Below are 25,792 nucleotides of genomic sequence, written 5' to 3'. Positions count from 1 at the left end.
GATCTACCTTGGAGTTTGCTGGACCCCTCCCTCGGATGACACATTACCAATCAGGTCATCTGGTGCACAAAACTTTTGAGGAAAAACTCAGAAAATGCACCCAAGTGTGTCCTTGGTGTCTTTTACAACTCGCCTGCTACACACGCTACACTCACCATCAACGGCTCACAAACACCATCTCAACTGCCCTGGGATACAGCTCTGCCCATGGAGAGCTTCATCATCTTGGCTGCTTTAACAAAGGCCCAGAGGATCTGCATTGCAGCGTCGGCTACCCTAGCCGAATACCACGGATGGCGTCACGATCCCCCTTTTCCAAATTAACTATCATACCATCTTCCCCCTCATCTGAATCTTCTTTATTGGACACCCAGTGCCACGGACTGGGTCCCAATCACCACCGTGACATACTTCCCCCTTAAAAGAGCCTGAAAGGTCCGGTACTAAGTAACCCCCGGACCTGCATGGCGTTTCATTTTAACACCAGATAACAGGGATATATTGTACAGTTTCAGCATTATAAATCTACGTATATATTTGAGGGGGCAGACACAGACACTGTCATGGCCAGTATAGATTCGACAACAATCTAAAAAGTAGAAAAAGGGTACAGTATCACCATATACAAGATATATATAGTATAGTTTCAACATTCAAAATCTCCGTATTTATTTCAGGAGGCAGACACAGATGCTCTGAGGCCCAGTATGGATTACACAACAATATAAAAAGCAGTAAAAGGGGAATGGATCCCAAGCGTACTGCTGTATACAGTGTTGTGGTCATTTGGCGATCTACATATATATTTCAAGAGTAACACACAGCCTCTCACAGGCTCAGTATGGATCACACAATAATATAAAAAGAAGACCCGCAAGAAATAATCACACATGTGGGCCAATGTTCCAGGTGTCAATGATTCACTTTGAGTGGTGGGTGGAGGATGAATTTCGGGCACAAAGGGTACTGGATCAACAGATACAAGGTATATATAGTATACTTAAAATACACAAAAATCTCCATATGTATTTCAGGAGGCAAACACATATGCTCACACGCTCAGTATGGATTTGACAATAATGTAATAAGTTGAAAAAGGGTACAGTATGACCAGATACAAGGTATATATAGTATAGTTTAAACATTCTAAATCACTGTAGACATTTCATGAGGCAACACAGACGCTCTCAGTCCCAGTATTCATTAGCCAAGAATATAAAAAGTATATAAAGGTTACTGTATCACCAGATACAAGGTACATATAGAATTGTTTAAACATTGTAAATCTCCCTATTTATTTCAGGAGGCAGACACAGACGCTCTCAAGGTCAGTATGGATTACACAATATAAAAAGCAGTAAAAGGGTAATGGATCAGAAGCATACAGCTGCATACAGTGTAGGGGGCATTGTAAATCTCGGTATATATTTCCAGAGTCAGAAACAGACTCTCACTGGCTCAGTATGGATTACACCAGAATATAAAAAAAAGAAAAATGGGAAATGTTTTCGAAACGTACACCAGTATACAGTGCTGGAGTACTTTGAAATCTTCGTTTATATTTCGGTGTCAGTCAGCCAGTCCAGACTGTCCGCTAGAGGAAGGTAGATGGATAAAAGTACAAATGTAAAGTCGAGTGATTTTAGATGTTTTGGAATTAGTAATCACAGGAAAACCTCCCGGGAGAATTCGCAGAGGCGATGCTGACCCTCAATAACTTTAACTGTGGATACAGCTAAAATGCAAATTAGTGAAGAAAGGGTTGCTGCATCGCAGTAGCATTGATCCCATCACCGTAACTCCTCTCCATCCAATTGTGATCACAGGGAGATCTGTAGACATGGTCCTCACTGCCTATCATGATCTGTCTGGTCACTTTGGAGTGTAAAACACACAAGCCACAGGCTGTAGGGGATTCTATTGGATTGGCATGAGAGGAGACATTGAAAAATGGTGGCAGGAATGTCACACGTCCGTGACTATGAAAAATGTGAAAGGAGATCATAAAGCACCACTGCATCCGATTGAGAGTTGACGTCCATTACAAATGGTAGCCATTGGTAATCTGAAGGTAGAGACCAGCAGGACAGGACATAGCTACATCTTAACCATCATCGATCAGTACACCAAATTTGTAGTGGCCATCCCTGTGACAGATATAACTGGCCAGACTACACAGCGGTGGAGCAGGGAAAGGTAAGTATTGCAAGTGCTGTGTCCCTGAGCAAGCAGGGTGAACCCACTCGTGGGTGCCGGTACTGGCACAGGGCCCTTCATAGTACACCAGTGTGTCTGACGGCGAGTGGGCCCCCCCCACCATCAGAGACACTTAATTATACTATGAGAGTCCCTGTGCCAGTGCCGTCACCCAAGGGTGGGCCCACAGACCTCTTCAGGGCAACAGCATTTGCCCGGGTGCGGCAGGTGTTGACCCCAGGCCTGGGGTAGGGGGGGCAGCCAATTTGGGGTGGTTTAAAAAATGGCAGATGTTGATGTGTAGGTTGGACTTTCAGCTGCTGCAAATGGAGGAATTGCAGAAGTCAGAGGAAGAGGAGGACAAAAGCGAGCCTTTTTTCTGGCAACCTATGTGTTATCAGGGGAGGGTGGGACAAAATCTTTTGAAACCCATGCATGGTTCATTTTAATGAAGGTTAGATCATCAACATTTTGGGTCGACAGACGGGTCCTTTTTCCTGTCAGGATTGATCCAGCAGCACTGAAGACTCTTTCAGATAGCACACTACCAGCAGGGCAAGCAAGCTCCTGTAAGGCATATTGTGCCAATTCAGGCCATGTGTCCAGTTTTGAGTCCCAATAATCAAAGGGGAATGACCTGTGAGGGAGAACCTCGATATGGGTGGAGAAGTAGTTTGTTACCATAATTGACAACTGCTGTCTCCTGTCACTCGCAATCGATCCTGTATTATTTGTCGTGTGCGCGGGACTTGAGAAATCAGACCACAACATGGTCAGGAAACCCCTGTCTCCAACGCCAGTTCGGCTGTGTGCACCACGAACACCTCTTCCATTTTGCCCACTACGGCTCGTTGGATAACCAGCTCCGCTGCTGTGTGCTGGGAATGCCTCAAACAACCTGTTTTCTAGAGTTGCTCTTTTGTTAGCCAATATTAGCTCTAGGTTCTCCTGTGGCATGATGTTGTATAATTTGCCTTTATAGCGTGGATCGAGGATGCTGTCCAACCAGTAGTCATCATCCCTCATCATTTTGGCAATGCGGGGGTCCCTTTTTAGGATCCGCAAGGCATAGTCACACATGTGGGCCAATGTTCCAGGTGTCAATGCTGCACTGCCAGTGGTGGGTGGAGGAGTACTTTCTGGCAAATCCACATCCCTCCAGTCACGCACAAACCCTGTACCTGACCTTGGCACGCCCACATGTTCTCTTGCCCACTGAGCAGCATCCTCCTCCCCAAAATAATCACCCCCCTCATCCTCCTCCTCATCTTCCTCTTCTTCCTCCACCTCGTCCATGCCAGTTCCCTGACCAGACAATGGCTGACTGTCATCAAGGCTTCCCTCCTCCTCCTCCTTTTGCTCCTCAGCTGCAGATGCCTGAACCTTAATGTGCGTCAAAGTTTGCATAAGCAGACGCATAAGTGGTATGCTCATGCTTATGATGGCGTCGTCTGCGCTTACCAGCCGTGTGCATTCCTCAAAACACTAAAGGACTTTACATAGGTCTATCAGCTTTGACCACTGCACACCAGACAATTCCATGTCTGCCCTCAAACTGCCTGCCCGTGTATCCTCCCACAAATGCATTATAGCCTGCCTCTGTTCGCACAGCCGGTAAACCATGTGCATGGTGGAGTTCCATCTTGTAGCAATGTCTATGATTAGGCGGTGCTTGCGGAGGTTGAGTGATCGCTGCAGCTTCTACATACGACTGGAGTGGACGTTTGAGCGATAGATGTGCGAGCACAGTCTTCGCACCTTATGGAGCAGGGCTGTTAACTCCGGATATTTAGGAAGCACTGCACCACCAGGTTCAAGATGTGAGCCAGGCAAGGTATGGTATGTGTGTGAGTTTTGAAAGGGCTATGGCTGCCACAAAAGTCCGCCCATTATCACTGACTACCTTGCCTGGCTCAAGATATAGACTGCCCAGCCATGACTCAGTTTGTCGATGCAAGTAGTCGGCCAGTATCTCCACGGTGTGTCTACTGTTGCCCAAAGACATAATTTTTAAAACAGCCTGCTGCCACTTAGCACTAGCTGTTCGATAGTGGGACACCTCGTATGCAGCACTGACAGATGTGGATGGAGTGCTCGTGCGACTGCGCTCTGTCGACGAGCTTTCGCTTCTGGAGGAGGAGGGTCGAACGCCTACAGCCAACTGTTTCCTATACCGTGGGCTAGGCAGAACTGTTCCATCGCCGCTGTCCCCTGTGGAGCCTGCATCCACCACATTAACCCAGTGCGCAGTGATGTACACGTAACGGCCCTGGCCATGCCTACTGGTCCATGCATCTGTTGTGAGGTGCACCTTTCCACTCACTGACTGTTTTAGTGCATGGACAATGCGGTCTTCCACATGCCGGAGGAGGGCAGGGATGGCTTTTCGAGAAAAGAAGTGCCGACTGGGTAGGTCATAGCGTGGGACAGCATAGGCCATGAGCTCTCGGAAAGCTTCGCTTTCTAGCAAATGGAAAGGCATCATCTCTAATGAGTAGAGTTGAATGAAACAGGTCGGTCAATTTCAAAAATCGCCGACTTTCGCCAAAGTCGGGTTTCATGAAATGAAACCCGACCATAGCGTGAGGTCGGCCATGATGTCGGCGACTCGAGCGCTAAAGTCGCGTTTCAAATGATGCTTCCAGCGCCCTTTTTCAGCCAATGATGGAGGACGCACACTGTGAGCAACGCGATGATATAGGCAGCGGCCAGCACCATCTTAGAGAAGGGCATTGAAGTGATTGGCTGGCTTTGTGTGGTGTCACAGGGGGTATAAAAGGCTGTAAACGCTGACCGCCATCTTACTTCTGCCGATCTTAAAATAGGGAGAGGTGCTGCTGCTGATTCTGAACAGGGAGAGCGTTAGGCAGGGAAGAAGAAAAAATAACTGCTTCTGCTGATAGTGCTTTTCACTGTACAGTTAGTGTGCAGTGAAAGGGGAGGATTTTTGTTGTGTGCAGCAGCGCTGGTGGTGATTAGGCTGCCTTTTAAGGCTACCTGATAGCTGCATTGCTGTGTGCACACTGCTGTTCAAACTGCTTTTTTCAAAGCACTCCAACTTTTATTATTTTGTCCTGGTGAGTTAGGCTAGTTTCACACTAGCGTTTATGAGCGCAGCGACGGCCTGCACACGGCCGCTGCTAAGCCCCGCCCCCTGCCGCGCCCCCGCCGGTAGCTCCGCCCAAACGCATACTGCGCACGGCCTGCGCCCCCAGTGATAAAGATAGGGGACGCAGGGTGCATGCAGCGTCATGCGCCGGTGGGCGGAGCTACCAGTGGGGCGCGGCAGGGGGCGGGGCTTAGCGGCGGCCGTGCGCAGGCCGTCGCTGCGCTCATAAACGCTAGTGTGAAACTAGCCTTACTGAGCGTTCATTTTTTCACACATCATCTAGCGGTGTACGCTCCTCACACACTACCGTGTATTCCGGCTGGTATCACGGACAAATAGAAGCTATCTGGGTGTGACTCTGGAAGAACAAGCCAAGGAGTTTGTCTGTTTTTCCAGACCAACACCTTAGAGTTGTGTCCGTTTTTCAAACAGTTTCGTATATCTGCTGTTTGATTACAGTCAAAACTAGACAGAGACAGTGTGTGTAAGTCCGTATACAAATACACGGAGCTTGACAATTTTCCATACAGATACCGTCTAGCGGTGTACACTCCTCACACACTACCGTGAATTCCAGCTGTTATCACAGACAAATAGAAGCTATCTGGGTGTGACTGGAAAAAAAAGCAGAGGAGTTTGTCCGTTTTTACACACCTACACCTTAGAGTCGTGTCCGCTTTTCAAACAGTTCCGTATATCTGCTTGTTGGATTACGGTCCAATACATACTGTGAGAGCGTCTGTGACTAACATAATATATACGTTGATTTAATTTGTTTAATACACCTTACATAGCTGGACGCTCCTCATACAGTACCATCTCTCTGCAGGTATTTTGGTTACATTTTCCCAAACATGAGGAAGTAAGGTGGAACAGGCCGCAGACGTGGGTATAACCCCACCCATCTCCTCTGCTCACCGGGCCCCTACCGGCAGGTAAACCGGGCCCTTAGCACCGCGCTGTGGGCGGCTGCTAAACACTATTGACATGCCCGCTCGCCCGCACGTCAATAGTTAACAGCTGCCAGCCAATCGGAGGTCAGTTTCAGTCGCCAGCCAGAGCGCGCTTCAGCAGCTTGGAGGGACGGAGCCCGAGCCTCGCCGGCCGCTGGAGCGCGGCCAGGTAGGAAGAACTTGTTTTTTTTGTTTGTTTGTCTTTTTGATAGCGGCGATCCGGGGGGCCGGGCAGAAGGCTGGACATGGGGCAGAATGCTGGACTGGGGCAGAATGCTGTAGACTGGGGAGAATGCTGGAGACTGGGGCAGAATGCTGAACATGGGGCAGAATGCTGGACTGGGGCAGAATGCTGGACATGAGGCAGAATGCTGGAGACTGGGGCAGAATGCTTGATATGGGGGCAGAATGCTGGACATGGGGAAGAATGCTGGAGACTGGGGCAGAATGCTGGAGACTGGGGCAGAATCCTGGACATAGGGCAGAATGCTGTAGACTGGGGCGGAATGCTGGACATGGGGGCAGAATGCTGGACATGGGGCAGAATGCTGGAGACTGGGGCAGAATGCTGGAGACTGGGGCAGAATCCTGGACATGGCGCAGAATTATGGACATGGGGCAGAATGCTGGACTGGGGCAGAATGCTGGACATGGGACAGAATGCTGGACATGGGGGCAGAATGCTGGACATGGGGCAGAATGCTGGAGACTGGGGCAGAATGCTGGACATGGGGGCAGAATGCTGGACATGGGGCAGAATGCTGTAGACTGGGGCAGAATGCTGTAGACTGGGGCAGAATGCTGGACTGGGGCAGAATGCTGGAGACTGGGGCAGAATCCTGGACATGGGGCAGAATGCTGGAGACTGGGGCAGAATTCTGGACATGGCACAGAATTCTGGACATGGGGCAGAATGCTGGACTGGGGCAGAATGCTGGACATGGGACAGAATGCTGGACATGGGGCAGAATGCTGGACATGGGGCAAAATTCTGGATATGGGGCAGAATGCTGTAGACTGGGGCAGAATCCTGGACATGGGGCAGAATGCTGGACATGGGGCAGAATGCTGTAGACTGGGGCAGAATGCTGGACTGGGGCAGAATGCTGGACTGGGGCAGAATGCTGTAGACTGGGGCAGAATGCTGGACTGGGGCAGAATGCTGGAGACTGGGGCAGAATCCTGGACATGGGGCAGAATGCTGGAGACTGGGGCAGAATTCTGGACATGGCGCAGAATGCTGGAGACTGGGGCAGAATGCTGGACTGGGGCAGAATGCTGGACATGGGACAGAATGCTGGACATGGGGCAGAATGCTGGACATGGGGCAAAATTCTGGATTTGGGGCAGAATGCTGGACATGGGGCAGAATGCTGTAGACTGGGGCAGAATGCTGGACATGAGGAAGAATGCTGGACATGGGGCAGAATGCTGGAGACTGGGGCAGAATGCTGAACATGGGGCAGAATGCTGGACATGGGGCAGAATGCTGGAGACTGGGGCAGAATGTTGGACATGGGGGCAGAATGCTGGGCATGGGGCAGAATGCTGTAGACTGGGGCAGAATGCTGGACTGGGGCAGAATGCTGGACTGGGGCAGAATGCTGTAGACTGGGGCAGAATGCTGGACTGGGGCAGAATGCTGGAGACTGGGGCAGAATCCTGGACATGGGGCAGAATCCTGGACATGGGGCAGAATGCTGGAGACTGGGGCAGAATTCTGGACATGGCGCAGAATGCTGGAGACTGGGGCAGAATGCTGGACTGGGGCAGAATGCTGGACATGGGACAGAATGCTGGACATGGGGCAGAATGCTGGACATGGGGCAAAATTCTGGATTTGGGGCAGAATGCTGGACATGGGGCAGAATGCTGGACATGGGGCAAAATTCTGGATTTGGGGCAGAATGCTGTAGACTGGGGCAGAATCCTGGACATGGGGCAGAATGCTGGAGACTGGGGCAGAATGCTGTAGACTGGGGCAGAATGCTGGACATGGGGCAGAATGCTGGAGACTGGGGCAGAATGCTGTAGACTGGGGCAGAATGCTGGAGACTGGGGCAGAATGCTGAACATGGGCCAGAATGCTGTAGACTGGGGCAGAAGGCTGAACATGGGGCAGAATGATGGACATGGGGCAGAATGCTGAACCTGGGGGCAGAATTCTGGAAATGGGGGCAGAATGCTGGACATGGGGGCAGAATGCTGGATATGGGGCAGAATGCTGGACATGGGGAAGAATGCTGGAGACTGGGGCAGAATGCTGGAGACTGGGGCAGAATCCTGGACATAGGGCAGAATGCTGTAGACTGGGGCAGAATGCTGGACATGGGGCAGAATTCTGGACATGGGGCAGAATGCAGGAGACTGGGGCAGAATGTTGGACATGGGGCAGAATGCTGGAGACTGGGGCAGAATACTGGACATGGGGCAGAATGTTGGAGATGGGGCAGAATGCTGGAGACTGGGGCAGAGTGCTGGACATGGGGGCAGAATGCTGGACATGGGGGCAGAATGCGAGACACTGGGCAGAATGGAGATACGGGGCATGATTGGAGACAGATGAGGCAGGATTGGAGACAGATCGCACAGGATCATGGGGCAGGATGGATATGATGGAGATCATATGGGGAAGAATGGATACTCATGAGGGCGTGATGGGAGAACAAGCCAGGAATGAGACACACGGGGGTCAGGATGGGGGATATTATTACCATAGGGGCTAATTAAGGGATATTATTACTGCAGTGATGTATTTAATTTTTTGAGAATACTGTTTTAAATGGGCGGGCGGTCCTGTTACTGAGCAGAGCAACACTATGTCGCCTTTTTTTCTTCATGTCGTGTAATGTAGAAGTTGAGAAAAAATAAGTAATGCGTTCTGCAAGCGGAGCTCTAGATAACTGTGTTATTTTCTGCAGAGACAAGCACTGGCTGGAAGACGTGATGGTGGTCTGTGCTGGATGAATGAAAAGCAAGGATGAAGTACTTCACCTAGAGACATCACGGGTGAGTTAGTGTGTTATCTGTACACTGACACTATACATTGTATACTATATATATAGAGGTCCTGTGTATAATGTCACCAGTGATCACTGTGTTACCTGTACATTATACACAGAGCTCCTGTGTATAATGTCATTGATCACTATATTACCTGTACACAGACACTGCATACTAAATACAGATCTCCTGTGTATAATGCCACTTATGGTGATAGTATTATGTTTTTTTATTAATGATCAGTATTGTAGTGTTCTGTCACCATGTCCTGGTATATGTGGTCTGGGCATGGTGTGGTGGTATTTGTCCCTTGTATGTGCTATTATTTGGTCACTTTGTGGTGGTAATATGTGGTCTGGTCATGGTGCGGTGGTATTTGTTCCTTGTATGTGCTATTATTTGGTCACTTTGTGGTGGTAATATGTGATCTGGACATGGTGTAGCGGTATTTGTTCCTTGTATGTGATATTATTGGTCATTTTAAAAATTGAAAAATAAATAAAAATATGCCTAAAGTGTATTGTATATTTTAACAAATATTTAATAGGTTACAGTAGAGCAGAGCCCGGCCAAAAGTGTCTACCCTGTTATGGTGGTGGCTTACAAAAATCTTTTGTGCAAAGCAAAAGCTGCCGGCTATACGTGTGATCTGGTGGTGGGAACTGTTAATGTGTGATAGGTGAGAAGTGGAGTTTTTTCAAGAGAGAGCGGTGGGACTGTTGACTATTTGAGGGGTGGAGGCGGGGCTGGGTGGAGCCTGGGCGAAGTCTCAAGGAGGCCTCGAAAATGTTGCCAGTATGGGGCCCCGAAATTCCTAGTGGCAGCCCTGCCACCCACATCACTGATTGGTAGCTTTCTGTGTACACTGTGCGTAGGCAGAAATCTTCCAATCAGTGGTAGGGATGTGGTACAGAGCTCATGTATATGGGACACTACATGGCAGCAGATTACTACTAGTCTTGTAGTGAAAATCTCCTGCTGACAAATCAGTGATTTATATCAAAACTACAGCCAGCAGCCCAGTAAGTGGTACATCGCTGGAAACGGGGTCTTTTCCTCCACATTATGCTGATTTCAAATTAGGCATGAATTCTTATAAATTTTCCAGATGTTTCACATTGAGAAAAATAGTTAATAGAGCATGTACAGAACATCCTGTACTTACTTGATACAACTTTGATCAAAAGAGTGTAAAAAGCAACCCACCACGACAAGGTGACCCCAATTGGGATAGTCCCTAACTGTAATATTTCACATCGCTATGTGTCAGCAGACCTTAAAAAAAAGACAGGGGACAAAGATGAACAAAGTTTTGACTGTTTTGCTTCTGCCCATGGAAAGCTATATAGACAAAATGCACAGCTCAATAAATGGGGATCCACACATCTATAGGTACAAAATATCAAAAACAAAGCAAAATAAATGGTCTGTTGACACGTAGCCAAGTGAACTAGAAGCATTAGGGACCAGCCGGACGGGGCACCAAGACAGAATTTCCATGTGAATTTCATAATTTCATTCATATGGGATACTTAGGGCATAGAATGATTGACTAAGATATTCACCTATGAAATAAAAAGAAATAAATATTATTTTCCAATTATTTCTCTATCGGACCATTTCAGAAAACAATGACATGTGATATCTTAGTGAACCGAGGTTAATTTATTTCTAGACATGTAATACTGCAAAAAAAGATAATGATAAGAATAATCCAGCTCCTGTTTCTTTATATTTATCTCTAATGAATATCCGGAACGTTCGCCCCCGATAAATATGTCCATACATTAGAGTAGGATGGGAAGAGACGGCACAGAGGAGACAAGGGTTAAGTGTGTGCATCCGTGATGTGAAGAGGAAGGCGATGGGTACCGGTATGGCAGGCAGGGCTGAGGATGGAGATTACAGGAGGCACGAGTGAAAGAGAAGATTAAAAGACGGGGAGAAGGGACCAGAGAGACAAAAAAGGAGGGACATGAGGGGAGGGAGGGAGGTGAGACGGAGAAAGAAGGCTAAAATAGTGGGAAGGGGCAGAATTACATGACAAGCCGAGCGCCAGAGTGCAAGGCATAGGGACTAGCATGGGAGCAAGGGGATAATATCCCGGGAAGAGGAAGAAAGAGGGAAGCGAGGAAGGTGGGAAGAATGGTCAGGGACACAAGGATGGAGAGGAGGGAATAGGGCGGGCAAGGCTGGGCCAACAAGAAGGGTGGGGGATTCATAGGACCAGGGAACTAAGAGGGATAGAAAGAGATAGAAGAAGAGGGACCAGGGTGGGAGAAGAAGACTGAGGAGTTAAGGGTGGAGAGAGAGTAAAGGGGAGGGAGAGAGAGGAAGGGACAAAAACCACAGACAGGAGGAAGGAGAGAGGGAGGGTGCTGGGAAGAGGCGGATGTGGAGGGTGTCAGTAGTGGTGGTGGGCAGGCTCAGCCCTGGGGGTCTGTGTAGAGGTGTGAGGAACCCCCCTGCACCCCTAAGGATGCACCTCTTCAGCATGATCTTCCTACTGCTCATGTTACAGGCCAGGATGGCTCAGGTAAGCCCAGCGCGCCGCTCGGGGGGCTCTGTGGTGCTGATGCTGGCCTTTGGGAAGAGGAGGAGGAGGAGGAGGAAGGGGGGAACAGAGACACTGCTGCTGCTGACATTGACAAAAGAGCCTGGCCGGGGAGAGGATGGACAAGGAGGTGTGTGTACAGTGTATGTATGTCTGTGGCGGGACATGTGCAAGAGTGTGCGCCAAGTGCTGGCGACGTGTGTGTGCAAGGGGAAGCATGTGCCAAAGGGATAGAAGGATGGACAGGTAGAAATAGATAGATGACAGATGGATAGATAGATAATAGATAGATAGATAGATAATGGATAAATAGGTAATAGATATATAGAAAGATTGATAGATAATGGATAGATAGATAATAGATAGATATATAGATGATAGATAACAGATAGATAATGGATAGATAGATAGATAGGTAATAGATGATAGATAGATAGTTAGATAATAGATAGATAGATAGATATTAGATAGATAGATAATAGATAGATAATGGATAGATAGATAGATAGATAGATAGATAGATGATAGATAATAGATAGATAGATGATAGATAACAGATAGATAATGGATAGATAGGTAATAGATAGATAGATAGATAGATAGATAATAGATGATAGATAGATAGATAATAGATAGATAATGGATGGATAGATAGATAGATAATAAATAGATATAGATAGATAGCTAGATAGATAGATAATGGATAGATAATAGATAGATAATAGATAGATATATAGATGATAGATAATAGATAGAGAGATAATAGATAGCAATATAGATTATAGATAACAGATAGATAGATATATAGATAGATAATAGATAGATAGATAGATAGAAAACAGATAGATTGATAATAGATAGATAATGGATAGATAGATAATAGATATCTAGATAATATATAGAGAGATAGATATATAGATGATAGATAATAGATAGATAATGGATAGATAGATAGATAATAGATTGATAGACAGATAATAGATAGATAATGGATAGATAGATAATAAATAGATATAGATAGATAGATGATAGATAGATAGATAATATATATATATATATAATAGATAGATAGATAAAAAATAGATAGATAATAGATAAATAATGGCTAGATAGGTAATAGATAGATAGAAAATAGATAGATAGATAGATAATAGATAGATAATGGATAGATAGATAGATAGATAGCTAGATAGATAGCTAGATAATAGATAGATCAATAGATAGATAAATAGATAATATAGAAAAAGAAAACAAAGGGTGCAAAAAATCCTTCAAGATATGTACCAAACCTCATGCTATAGTCCAAAAGAATGAAGGCAGCACTCCAATAGAAAAAATAAGTGTGATTTATTGGCCCACGTGCGGCGTTTCGGTCCAAGATGTGGACCTTTCTCATCTTAGACCGAAACGTCGCACATGGGCCAATAAATCACACTTATTTTTTCTATTGGAGTGCTGCCTTCATTCTTTTGGACTATAGATAGATAATAGATAGATAGATAATAGATAGATAGACAAAATAGATAGATAATAGAAAGATAGATAGATAGACACAGAAAAATAGGTAGATAATATGATATGATGGAAAGAAAGAAAAAGAATGTATGAAAAAAGTCGAACATAGGATAGAAAGAATAAAACAAGGAAAGACTAATAGATAGATTAAAAGGAAGATACACAGATAAAAAGATTGATAAGTGATAGAGAAATATATAGGTAGATGGAATTATACAAAATAGATATTAGAAAGAAAATTAGATAATTCTTAGAATGAATGGTATGAGGTCAATAGCATTATAGGAAAGTAAAGATAGAAAGAACGAAAGAGAAAGAAAGAAAGAAAGAAAGAAAGAAAGAAAGAAAGAAAGACCGATACGTAGATAGAAAGATAGAAAGATGCACAAACAGATAATATCCCTTTAAATCTGACCGTGTACCCCGTGTAGTAGAATGCCTGCGGGCGAGGTATACACCACTGCCCCCATGTAGTAGAATACCTGCGGGCGAGGTATACACCACTGCCCCCATGTAGTAGAATGCCTGTGGGCGAGGTATACACCACTGCCCCCGTGTAGTAGAATGCCTGTGGGTGAGGTATACACCACTGCCCCCGTGTAGTAGAATGCCTGTGGGCGAGGTATACACCACTGCCCCCGTGTAGTAGAATGCCTGCGGGCGAGGTATACACCACTGCCCCCGTGTAGTAGAATGCCTGTGGGCGAGGTATACACCACTGCCCCAGTATAGTAGAATGCCTGCGGGCGAGGTACACACCAATGCTCCCGTGTAGTAGAATGCCTGCGGGCGAGGTATACACCACTGCCCCAGTATAGTAGAATGCCTGCGGGCGAGGTACACACCACTGCCCCAGTATAGTAGAATGCCTGCAGGCGAGGTACACACCAATGCTCCCGTGTAGTAGAATGCCTGCGGGCGAGGTATACACCACTGCCCCAGTATAGTAGAATGCCTGCGGGCGAGGTACACACCACTGCCCCAGTATAGTAGAATGCCTGTGGGCGAGGTATACACCACTGCCCCCGTGTAGTAGAATGCCTGTGGGCGAGGTATACACCACTGCCCCCGTGTTGTAGAATGCCTGCGGGCGAGGTATACACCACTGCCCCCGTGTAGTAGAATGCCTGTGGGCGAGGTATACACCACTGCCCCAGTATAGTAGAATGCCTGCGGGCGAGGTACACACCAATGCTCCCGTGTAGTAGAATGCCTGCGGGCGAGGTATACACCACTGCCCCAGTATAGTAGAATGCCTGCGGGCGAGGTATACACCACTGCCCCCGTGTAGTAGAATGCCTGTGGGCGAGGTATACACCACTGCCCCCGTGTTGTAGAATGCCTGCGGGCGAGGTATACACCACTGCCCCCGTGTAGTAGAATGCCTGTGGGCGAGGTATACACCACTGCCCCAGTATAGTAGAATGCCTGCGGGCGAGGTATACACCACTGCCCCCGTGTTGTAGAATGCCTGCGGGCGAGGTATACACCACTGCCCCAGTATAGTAGAATGCCTGCGGGCGAGGTACACACCACTGCCCCAGTATAGTAGAATGCCTGTGGGCGAGGTATACACCACTGCCCCCGTGTAGTAGAATGCCTGTGGGCGAGGTATACACCACTGCCCCCATGTAGTAGAATGCCTGTGGGCGAGGTATACACCACTGTTCCCGTGTAGTAGAATGCCTGTGGGCGAGGTATACACCACTGCCCCAGTATAGTAGAATGCCTGCGGGCGAGGTACACACCACTGCTCCCGTGTAGTCACAGACATGTGTAATCCCTTGGGGAGTGTGGAGCAGTGGATGATTGTGGACACCTGGCTGGTAACTTCTTTGCCAATGTCGGCCTCATAGGTCTGGTTACATGGACCTGTGTGCGCTCAGACACATGTTGCACATAGTGCTGCTCTCATACAGTGTCTGACACCAATGTGTTGAGGAGTTTGAGCCCGGGATGCCGGACTGCATGTGATATTGGACGTGGAGCTCCATGACTTGTGTAGGCTGGTGATGGGCAATGAGGGCGTTGGTGGTGGCAATGTGTATTGGTCTATGGGTGTACTGACATATTGTGTGTGTCTCTGTGTGTACTATTCGATGCTATAGCCCATGGGTGAGGTGGGCTCAGGACCCCCAACTTTCTGTGTAGAACCAAGCTGATCATGTCACTGTTTCTTGTGTGGACAGTGATAAGTGTCCGAGTTAAGGTAGAGAACTAGACAATTGCTTCCTATAGAAGCAAAACATGGTGATAAGTGAGAAATTCTCTGCTATCCTTGCGACATCTGCCTATAGGAGGGGTCCATCTATTATATGTATTTTATTAATCACTTAATACTATATCTTTATTGCTTCTTATTCATGTTTGTACTGTACAATGCCATTGTCTTACAATATTGCCCATGTATAATGTTTAAAGGGATTTTCCACCATGCATGTATTTCTCTATGTCATTGGTGAGGGTCCTACAGTTGGGACCTAGTTGGTTTCCAAAAAAAGGGGACCTCAGTTCTTACTAAGGAAAGAGGTCATCCTGTAGAATGTATCAGGTAATGGTAAGGTTTATGTTATCTGTGGCGCTTTATGAGGTACTTGATGGAAGAACCCCTTAAAATGACCCTCTAGAATCCAAAATAAACATAATGTAAAGGTCAGAACAAGTTTTATCATTAGTTGCACAGATAATGTAGAACTTGAATTGGAGTCTAGAACTCTCAGCTAATTAGGGAATGACCTCTCCATTCATGCTAAGGATAAGGTCAGGACTTGGAGGTCCGTAGGTCAGGACTGGGAAGTCAGTAAATCAGGACTGGGAGGTTATTAGATCAGGACTGTGAGATCAGTAGGTAAGGATTGTGAGATCAGTAGGTAAGGATTGTGAGATCAGTAGGTCAGGACTTGGAGGTCAGTAGATCAGGACTGAGAGATCAGTAGATCAGGACTGAGAGGTCAGTAGATCAGGACTGAGAGGTCGGTAAATCAGGACTGGGAGGTTAGTAGATCATGACTGTGAGATCAGTAGGTCAGGACTGGGAAGTCAGTAGATCTGGACTGTGAGATCAGTAGGTCAGTGCTGGAAGGTCAGTAGGGCAGGAATGTGAGATCAGTAGGTCAGGACTGTGAGATCAGTAGATCAGGACTGTGAGATCAGTAGGTCAGTGCTGGGAAGTCAGTAGGGCAGGAAGGTGAGGTCAGTAGGGCAGGACTGTGAGATCAGTAGGTCAGGACTGTGAGATCAGTAGGTAAGGACAGGGAGGTCAGTAGGGCAGGACTGTGAGATCAGTAGGGCAGGACTGGGAGGTCAGTAGATCAAGACTGGGAAGTCAGTAGGTCAGGACTGAGAGGTCAGTAAAACCGGACTGGGAGGTTAGTAGATCAGGACTGTGAGATCAGTAGGTCAGTGCTGGGAGGTCAGTAGGGCAGAAATGTGAGATCAGTAGGTCATGAATGTGAGATCAGTAGGTCAGGACTGGGAGGTAAGTAGGTTAGGACTGTGAGATCAGAAGGTCAGAACCGGCAGGTCAATAGGTCAGTACTGGGATATCTTAAGCTGTCCATACACATGAGATTATAATCGAATGATGAAAGATCATTCATCGCTCGCACAAATCTTCATTTGCACGACATCACCATAAGCATGTCCAATTGCATTGTACAAATAATTTTTAGATGAAGCCATATGTTTCCAATGAACAGCGAACAAAAATGTTTGATGATCAGAGTGGTCGATCTAATAAAATAAAGTTTCCCAAAGGATCAACACATACAGATTATACCATGCACAACATGCGTACGAAAATATCAGACACGTCCGATTGATCTTTCGGACAACTACAATCATTCCGTGCCAAAAGTTGTTCACTTGCCACCTGAAAACCACACAACAAATGATCGATTTGGTCAAAATTGTATTAGTTAATCTTTGGTCTAATGTGTATGGGGCCCTTTATACTCAGGATTAGCTGGTATCTCAGCTGTTGGGTTCACACCTTTGTGGCATAGTCCTAGAAAACCTGAAAACATTTCAAAGTAGGAAAACTCCCACAGTAGCAGATGCTGATGGAACAGGCAAAAACTTAGGTGGCAGATAAGCTTCCACTCAGGGTGGGAAACAGTCAGTATTAGGCTTTATAGTTAGCCGTACAACATGTTATTGAGATCCTTCATACATTGATTTATCTCCAAGGGCATACAATCTATCTAGACCAACATGTGCGACAGAGATACCAGAAGTTGTTATAGTGTTAAGAACATTTCCAATAGTAAAGTCCCATCTTCTTTGTGTCTCTGGATATTGGCCAAACTGTGAAGTGAGAGTCTGTAGCCTGTCTTCAATTCGAAGCCACTGAATTGATCTGGCATTCTGGAGTGAACAGGGCTTAATCCCATTTTTAAAATGATCACCTATCGAAAAAAAATCTGACTCTTGGTACCAAGTACAGCCGTCAACTATTTCAGAGAGTCCCATAGAGAATACATGAAGTGGGCACCACTGCGTTCTCATAGGGCCTTTCTGAGTTCTGTTCTCGAAATCCATGAGGACATAAGTTACCACTTATTCTCTTGGATAAGTGATGGGAATTAACCTTTCAGCCATTCTTTTTAGTGTTCAGTGGTTGTCTCAACACCTGGAACTCAAATGATGATGGCTACTTTGGGTTGACATGTCTGAAATACCTAGTACTAATTAGAGATAACAAAAAATTTGGAGTTCCAACGGCCACGTCATTAGATCACGTCTGCCCGACCGGAGCTGGCAAGCTTCCTTTCACCTGCTGGCATCTCCAGCGCCTCTTTTGATTAGTAAGACGTCATGCATGCATCACTCCGCAGCATTATCATTGCCCCGGGCCAACTAATTAGAAGAGGAGCTGTGGATGATGGCAGGTTGGAAGCGGTGCGACAGGTTCCAGTCTACAGACGTAGCTACTGGACGAGGTTTCTGGGAATCTTTTTGCTCAACTTCAGTACCAATTAGAATCACTGACTGTATAAGTTGGATTTTTCTAATTATACATTGGGGAAAGGGTAAACAAAGAGGACAATGAATGCCATAGCAAAATGGACTCCGTTCTTTTGTTGAAAGTAGCTCATGTCACTATGCCGGCATGAAGCAAGTCAGTTTGGTGCTTGGTTACTCTACTATCCATCTCATTGCTTTTCCTAGTATCTCATTTTGTAATGTGCAAGGTTATGTTACCCATAGAGGGGTAGGATGGAAAAACTTAATATGAGCCTCTACCTTCACAGCCCCATATCAATGTTTTTGCATTGGGAGCCTACAGCATTGCAAATTGCAATTCCCTACTTTGTCCTGAATCAAAACCAGTAGAAGTGTTTGCACACGCGAAACGGCCGTCTTCCACACGCATCCCACTAGGTTCCTATTAGTACAGCTTATTTTTTGGATGGTGAGGGCCACTTTTCTATTTTGGGTGAACACTTTATTCCGAAAGTTATAAAGATGAGCACCACGTTGGCCACAGTAGCCATTTGGTGAGTCCTGTTTGTCTAAGTACTGGTGGTCGGACTCTACCAATGATTTTTTTTCTCTTTGTTTAGTTATTAACACACAAATATCAAGCGTCTTCAAAGTATAACTAAAATTTAAAATTTTGAAATGTTGACAGATCTTCGAGTCCCACCGATTGCTTAAACCAAGGGATTCAGCTTTTTTTAGACTAATCACATTGGTGTTCATGCTCAGTTCTAAGCTGAGCACTTCTATCTCTTGGTTTTCATCGGTCGGTGGGGATCTCAGAACCTGGTCCCAAATCGATTAACACTACTCAAGGCATTTTGTAATATACAGTGAAAAAATAGTTAAAAGGTCATATCTGCCTTTTAAACTAAGGGTAGAGGTCTGTAAATTGGCCAAACCGTCTTGAGACGTTCACCACAGACTAAATCAATCTTGAGACATAACATAGAGCTCCATGATTGATTGTTCTTCATTCGTCTTGCCTTGAAGTCTCCAAAATGTAATTCTCCTCAAGCGGACTTCATTTCTCCCGAAATCTTCACACCAATGGTCTCCAATCTGTAGCTCTCCGATTCCTGAGGAACTCCTGATATGTCTGATCCTGAGTCAGCGGTATAAGACCATTTTAGAGTAGTCTACAGATGGCACATCCAACAGTATGGTTTCCTCACTCCGGCACATATGAAGTCAATCTTGAGACATAATATAGAGCTCCATGAATGGTTGCTCTTCTTCCGTCTTGCCTTGAAGTCTCCAAAACTGAATTCTCCTCAAGCGGACCTCATTTCTACCAAAATCTTTACACCAATGGTCTCCAATCTGTAGCTCTCCGATTCCTGAGGAACTCCTGACATGTCTGGTCCTGGGTCAGCGGTATGTAGCTCTCCGATTCCCGAGGAACTCCTGACATGTCTGGTCCTGGGTCAGTGGTATGTAGCTCTCCGATTCCTGAGGAACTCCTGACATGTCTGGTCCTGGGTCAGCGGTATGTAGCTCTCCGATTCCTGAGGAACTCCTGGCATGTCTGGTCCTGGGTCAGCGGTATGTAGCTCTCCAATTCCTGAGGAACTCCTGACATGTCTGATCCTGGGTCAACGGTATGTAGCTCTCCGATTCCTGAGGAACTCCTGACATGTCTGGTCCTGGGTCAGCGGTATATAGCTCTCCGATTCCTGAGGAACTCCTGACATGTCTGAACCTGGGTCAACGGTATGTAGCTCTCCGATTCCTGAGGAACTCCTGACATGTCTGGTCCTGGGTCAGCGGTATGTAGCTCTCCGATTCCTGAGGAACTCCTGACATGTCTGGTCCTGGGTCAGCGATATGTAGCTCTCCGATTCCTGAGGAACTCCTGACATGTCTTGTCCTGGGTCAGCGGTATGTAGCTCTCCGATTCCTGAGGAACTCCTGACATGTCTGGTCCTGGGTCAGCGGTATGTAGCTCTCCGATTCCTGAGGAACTCCTGACATGTCTGATCCTGAGTCAGCGGTATGTAGCTCTCCGATTCCTGAGGAACTCCTGACATGTCTGGTCCTGGGTCAGCGGTATATTGCGCGCCGATTCCTGAGGAACTCCTGACATGTCTGGTCCTGGGTCAGCGGTATGTAGCTCTCCGATTCCTGAGGAACTCCTGACATGTCTGATCCTGAGACAGCGGTATAAGACCATTTTAGAGTAGTCTACAGACGGCACATCCAACAGTATGGTTTCCTCACTCCGGCACATTTGAAGTCAATCTGGATGCCATGATGTATGGTCTTTACTATTGAAATATGTCATGGAGACAAAGGACTATTTTGCTTTTGATAGTTTATTTCTTCTTTCGAACATTAGGAATATTGGTACTTTTCTGTAATTAGCGGGAACATTTTTTATAGTTCGCAGCTTAATTAACACATTTTATTACCCAGCTTGTTTACAGAATAGAAGACGCAGGAAATCAGTAGACGGTAATAAAGCAGTTTTATTTTATTCCTTCAGAATGGGGAACTGTTACACAGCAGTGATCCTGGCTAGTGACATCAAATCACACAACCACATTTTTATTAGCGTTCATTTCTAGTAAACTTTCTGTATAGTTTTCATGAACTATGTCTTACTGTTCTACAGTTGTAGAGTCCGTGTGAGGCTAAGTGCGGACAAAGGTTTATTGTGGATTTTTTTTTTTTTGTAGCAAATCCATTCTAAAACCACCAACAAAATGCCTAAGAATCCACTTGAAAGTCTCTTCCTCCTCATTTCCATGTTATTTCTTTATACTGTACCTATGAGGAGTTTTTATTTTCATTTCAGGTTTTGAAAAACGCCTGACATAAAAAAAAATAATGTGCTTGTCACCACTTAGAAACATAACCTGATAGAATCCACTCCAAATTGTCAAATCAAAACGCTGAATCAAAAACTAAAAGAAAAGCTCCTCCAAAAACTGTCCCAAAAAGAGCATTTTGGTGAAGTGGTTTTGAGCAACTCAAAAAACTTTGCCTGCATATAGCTTAACTCTTTCACATACCTAGTTGTCCTACTGGTTCTGCTTTAGGTCCTTCCACTCACTCCTCCTAGCTATGTGGGCTCTATCTGCTCTCCAGTAGCTGTCACTTAGATTTAGCAAAAGTCAGAAGAGGTCAGAAGTTGTAAAAGACAGATCAGAATGTGGAGAGGGGTGGAAGCACCTGAGTCTTTATGGAGGGCAGAACATTTAGACTGTAAATAGAGAAGTAAGCAAAGTGTATCACTCACTGCTCAGAGAGAAAGGAAGACAGAAATGTCTTAGCATCAGTTTCTGTTAGTACAAGATAAAATAGATCCTTAATTATCTGTGGAGGAAAACTGAGACCAATAATGGAGCTGTTCTAATAAATAAAAACTAGTGAAGACACCAGTCTCCTGGTCACACAGACCTTACACTTCCGCAGGAGGAACAGTCCGCAGCAAACACTAATTTATTGTAGCTGCAGCCCTCCACTAACTTCTATTTTTTCAAGGCAAATTTGTCCATAGTATTTTAAATTCATTCATTGATTCATCCATGTTAAAAAAATAAGGCTGAGATTTCTCACAGCACCTGTAGACCTGCATAGAGGAAAGGTGTAGGGCTTGTGGTCTATTTCTGCTCCCATAATATTGGCTGAGACATGCAGCCTTGACACATGCAGCCTCAGGGACTCGAACATTTTTTTCAAGCATGCCGTAGACACTCGTTTAGCACCCGAGCATGCTCAGATAACACCTTATCCTAGCTCGGTCGCTCATCACCAGTTGTAAACTGTATTGTTAGAATGTTAAAAGGGAATCAGTCACTAAGTTTTTGCTATATAATTTGGGAGCAGCATGATGTACGGTGCGAGAGCCTGATTCCAGTGTTGTGTCGCTTATTAGGCTGTGTGTTGCTGGTCCAATAACATCAGCGTTTTATCAACAGCAGAGTAAAAATGAGTACATTGTTCTATGAGCAAAGGATGGACCAGTGACACGAAAATAATAATGTTAGATAAATAAGTGGATTTTTGTGCCATTTACCAGAAATAGCAAATAAGAGCAAGAAAAAACATATAGGCACCAGCAAGCCTAAAAAGAGTAATAATCATCAAAAGTGCAAAAGAAACCCGTTAAGAACACTTACAAAGGTAGAAAAGTGGGGAAAGACCAGACCACCTGTACAGAGTCCAGATTATGATAAAAAATGGACAAAACAATCCACATAATCCCGCAATATGGATCACATGTATGAATTATAAGATATACGATGTGTAGAATACTATGAATATAATAGATGGTAAATATACAACAAATGTATCTCTGCCAGGGATCACAACATATAAGTAAACACAGTAAGATACAGTTTCACACTATTTGCCTCCCATAAATATCAATATATAATACACACAGAAATTTACCAATCAGTGGTGTGGGCGGGGTTATATACAGCTCACCATTTGAGCTCTGCTAGATCTGCTGCAGAGAAAACAGTGATTGTCTCAAAATAACAGCATGCAGACCAGTAAGTGATACATCACTGGAATCAGAGTCTGAGCCTCAACATCACAGGGTTGTTCTGACGAAGCAACTGTGAAACGCGCGTCGGGTGCCTGGTGGGTGAGTACCCCTACCTATGTTCATACCAGTTACCTGATGTACTTTGATATTAATTATATGGGGATTCTTATACCCCTTTAAATAATGATTTACATATACATTTTGTGTATTCAGTAATGTTTTATATCATATTATCTATATTCCTTATTTAATTGTAGGATATTTTTTTCTCTTTGATACATCTTTGAATGGATTGATATTGTGATTATCGGACTAATGATTTTGGGGATACTCTCTTTACACTTTAATTATTAGACTACTGTGTCGCCGGCACATATTGCATCTCTGAACTTCCAGGGTACCCACAATTAGTTTGGGATTTCTTGCCCACCGGGCTGTTCTATAATTGTCTGTATGTCTTGGCAATTTTATTTTTTTATATATACAGTATTCTTGTTCTCAATAAAAGCAATATGTATATTCCTTACGCTTTCCGCCCTTGCACCTGAGCGAACGTGCTGGGATAAGGTATTATCTGAGCATGCTCGGGTGCTAACTGAGTGAGTTTGGCGTGTTCGAAAAATATGTTTCAGTCCCCACGGCTGCATGTCTCGCGGCTGTTCGAAAGCCACAACTCACGCAGGGAGTGTGCCTGTTTGTTAGACAATCCCTGCATTTGTTGTGGCTGTTGAACAACCACAAGACATGCAGCCGCGCGGACTCAAATTTTTTGAGGATGCCAAAGATACTCGGTTAGCACCTGAGCATGCTCAGATAACACCTTATCCGAGCACGTTCGCTCATCACTACATGTAAGTTATTTTACCCATAATCATTATGGGGGTTGGTTACAATCACCAAAAAAGCTCCAGTGCTTGGTTTACTTGGCTGCATTGATGACCTATGACTGATGAGACCAGTGATTGGCAGCAGTGGTCATGTGTGTCAATATGTCATTGATACAACAAGAAGAGTCAGGAACCGTACCATGATATAGAGCACGTGGAGAGGAGGAGATCGATTTAGTGATTTTGTGAGAAATTATTCAGTACAACCAGTGATATAATAACTGAAACCTCTGCTCTTTCTGGGAATTTTGGTCCAGTGGGCGGTCCTATCAGTGATCGACAGCTTTATTTGCATAAGTGTGCTTGTAGAGATACCTGTCAGTCACTGATAGGACCGCCCACTGGACTGAAAATCCCAGAAAGAGCTGAGGATTCAAGGAGGAAAACACAGGTTACACTGAATCTTTTCCTACAAAACTATATGGATTAAATTAAGAGGACGTGCTATCAAAGAAATATTTGATTAAATTGAATGTGAATGTAATATTAATAAAATAAAGATATGCCTCCTCTAAAATAATGGATGGCAGACCATCCGGGTAAAACAAAAACAATTCTGGAAATGGGGGAGAAAATATAAGCAGGTGCAATAAAATTAATAAAATAATAAAAAAATAGTAATAAAATCATAAAATGGCCTTTATTAGGTAATGGCACAAATATAAATAACAACAGGACAATTAGGAAGCGTGCATAATACAATACAATTAAAAGGGCATATATACCGCTAACGTATAAATAAAAGCACCACCAATACTATACATGGACAGTTGGTCCAATATAGAATATGTATTAAAACTGGAATTATGGTGGCTCCAGACCTATATTATAATTAGAAAGGCATACCAGGCAATTAATAACCAGTGACAATAATTAATAATAAAATAATAAAATTAACAAATAAAGCACCTAAAATCAACTTAGTGCCAAGCCAAACCAAAGTGCAAAAGTGCTGAGTGCTATGGATCCGAGGCAGAAAAACTACCCACTGGACCTGAAACCATGCTACAATGGGGCATAAATACCTGGATGCCAGATGAGTAAAGCGGTGTGCCACAAGAACGCGCCCCGACGCGCGTTTCGGTGATATGTAACCTTTGTCAGGGAAAAAAACTATATATCAATCCACTTGGTTTCCCTCGCTCTAACTTTATAGTGACAGGTTCAACATAAAGTGTTTTCCTCCTTGGCCCGATTTTGATAATCCTAATCAACCCTTTTAAGATCATGAGTGAAACAGCTTGTGTATTTAAAGGGTTATCTCCGATCTTTGCTGATCCTATACTGCAACTTGCTGATCCCAAGAACGGGTCTCTGGTTCCCTGAGCACTGGTCTTTGCATTCATTGTTAATGGGACTGCTGGAATTTGCCTAGTACAGCATTCAACTTTCTCCAGCAGTCTCACAGACATCGATTGAAGCATGCGCGCAACCGTTGCATTCAACACAGAACTTCCACAACCTTGATCTTGAGATCACTAGGCATCCCAGTGTTCAGACCCCCGGTGGCTAGTAACTTACCCCCTTTTCTATAGGCACCTAACTTTTTGGGAATAACTCTTCAAGGGTGCACAAAACAGTAGCAGAAGATGCGAGTGCTGGACGGTCTTCTGAAAATGGGCGCACTGTCTCCGTCGATTTGATCCCCAATGATAAAATACATTGTGGATTGTGAATTGGCACAAGGGTCATGGTATGAAATTGAAGAGGGAATTTGAAAGTTTTTGTCGTGGTACAAGCTGCTCCAAATTTTGACACGAATGATCAGCACGTTCTGTTATCTCGGCAGCCTGCGCTCAAGCTGTGGATATGTCACCGCAACATAAAAGATTCATTTAAGGCAAGGAAGAAAAAGTGTAAGAAGACTGAGGGTTACGCATGTATCTGAAGCTTTCCTGTTGGTGACTTAAACCTGGCATTAATCAGATATCTATGAATATATCAGATATCTATGAATAGTTTCTTCAATCGCCTAATATCTATCGACACCTTTATGATATTAAATAAGACGCTACACCCCTCTGTACATGGCAAAAATGTAAGTGCTTGCCCCGTAAACTCTATATCCTGAGTCCGAGAGCAGCAGTTTTAGGTTTT

General features: G+C 45.1%; 1 protein-coding gene across 1 annotated transcript in view; it reads left to right on the top strand.

Moving 5' to 3' along the window:
• The first annotated feature begins 11,544 nt into the window (after positions 1 to 11,544).
• Positions 11,545 to 25,792, top strand: part of OLFM2 (olfactomedin 2) — a 532,346-nt gene continuing 518,098 nt past the window's right edge. Inside the window, exon 1 of the mRNA XM_073557197.1 lies at positions 11,545 to 11,797. Within this exon, the coding sequence (XP_073413298.1) occupies positions 11,654 to 11,797 (144 nt within the window). The 5' untranslated portion in view covers positions 11,545 to 11,653. The remainder of the gene's footprint in view (positions 11,798 to 25,792) is intronic.

Source organism: Dendrobates tinctorius, unplaced genomic scaffold (genome assembly GCF_039654945.1).
Source record: "Dendrobates tinctorius isolate UK_male_01 unplaced genomic scaffold, ASM3965494v1 ptg000245l, whole genome shotgun sequence".
In the NCBI taxonomy this organism is placed as follows: domain Eukaryota; kingdom Metazoa; phylum Chordata; class Amphibia; order Anura; family Dendrobatidae; genus Dendrobates; species Dendrobates tinctorius.
This window is presented reverse-complemented; position numbering and strand designations above follow the sequence as displayed.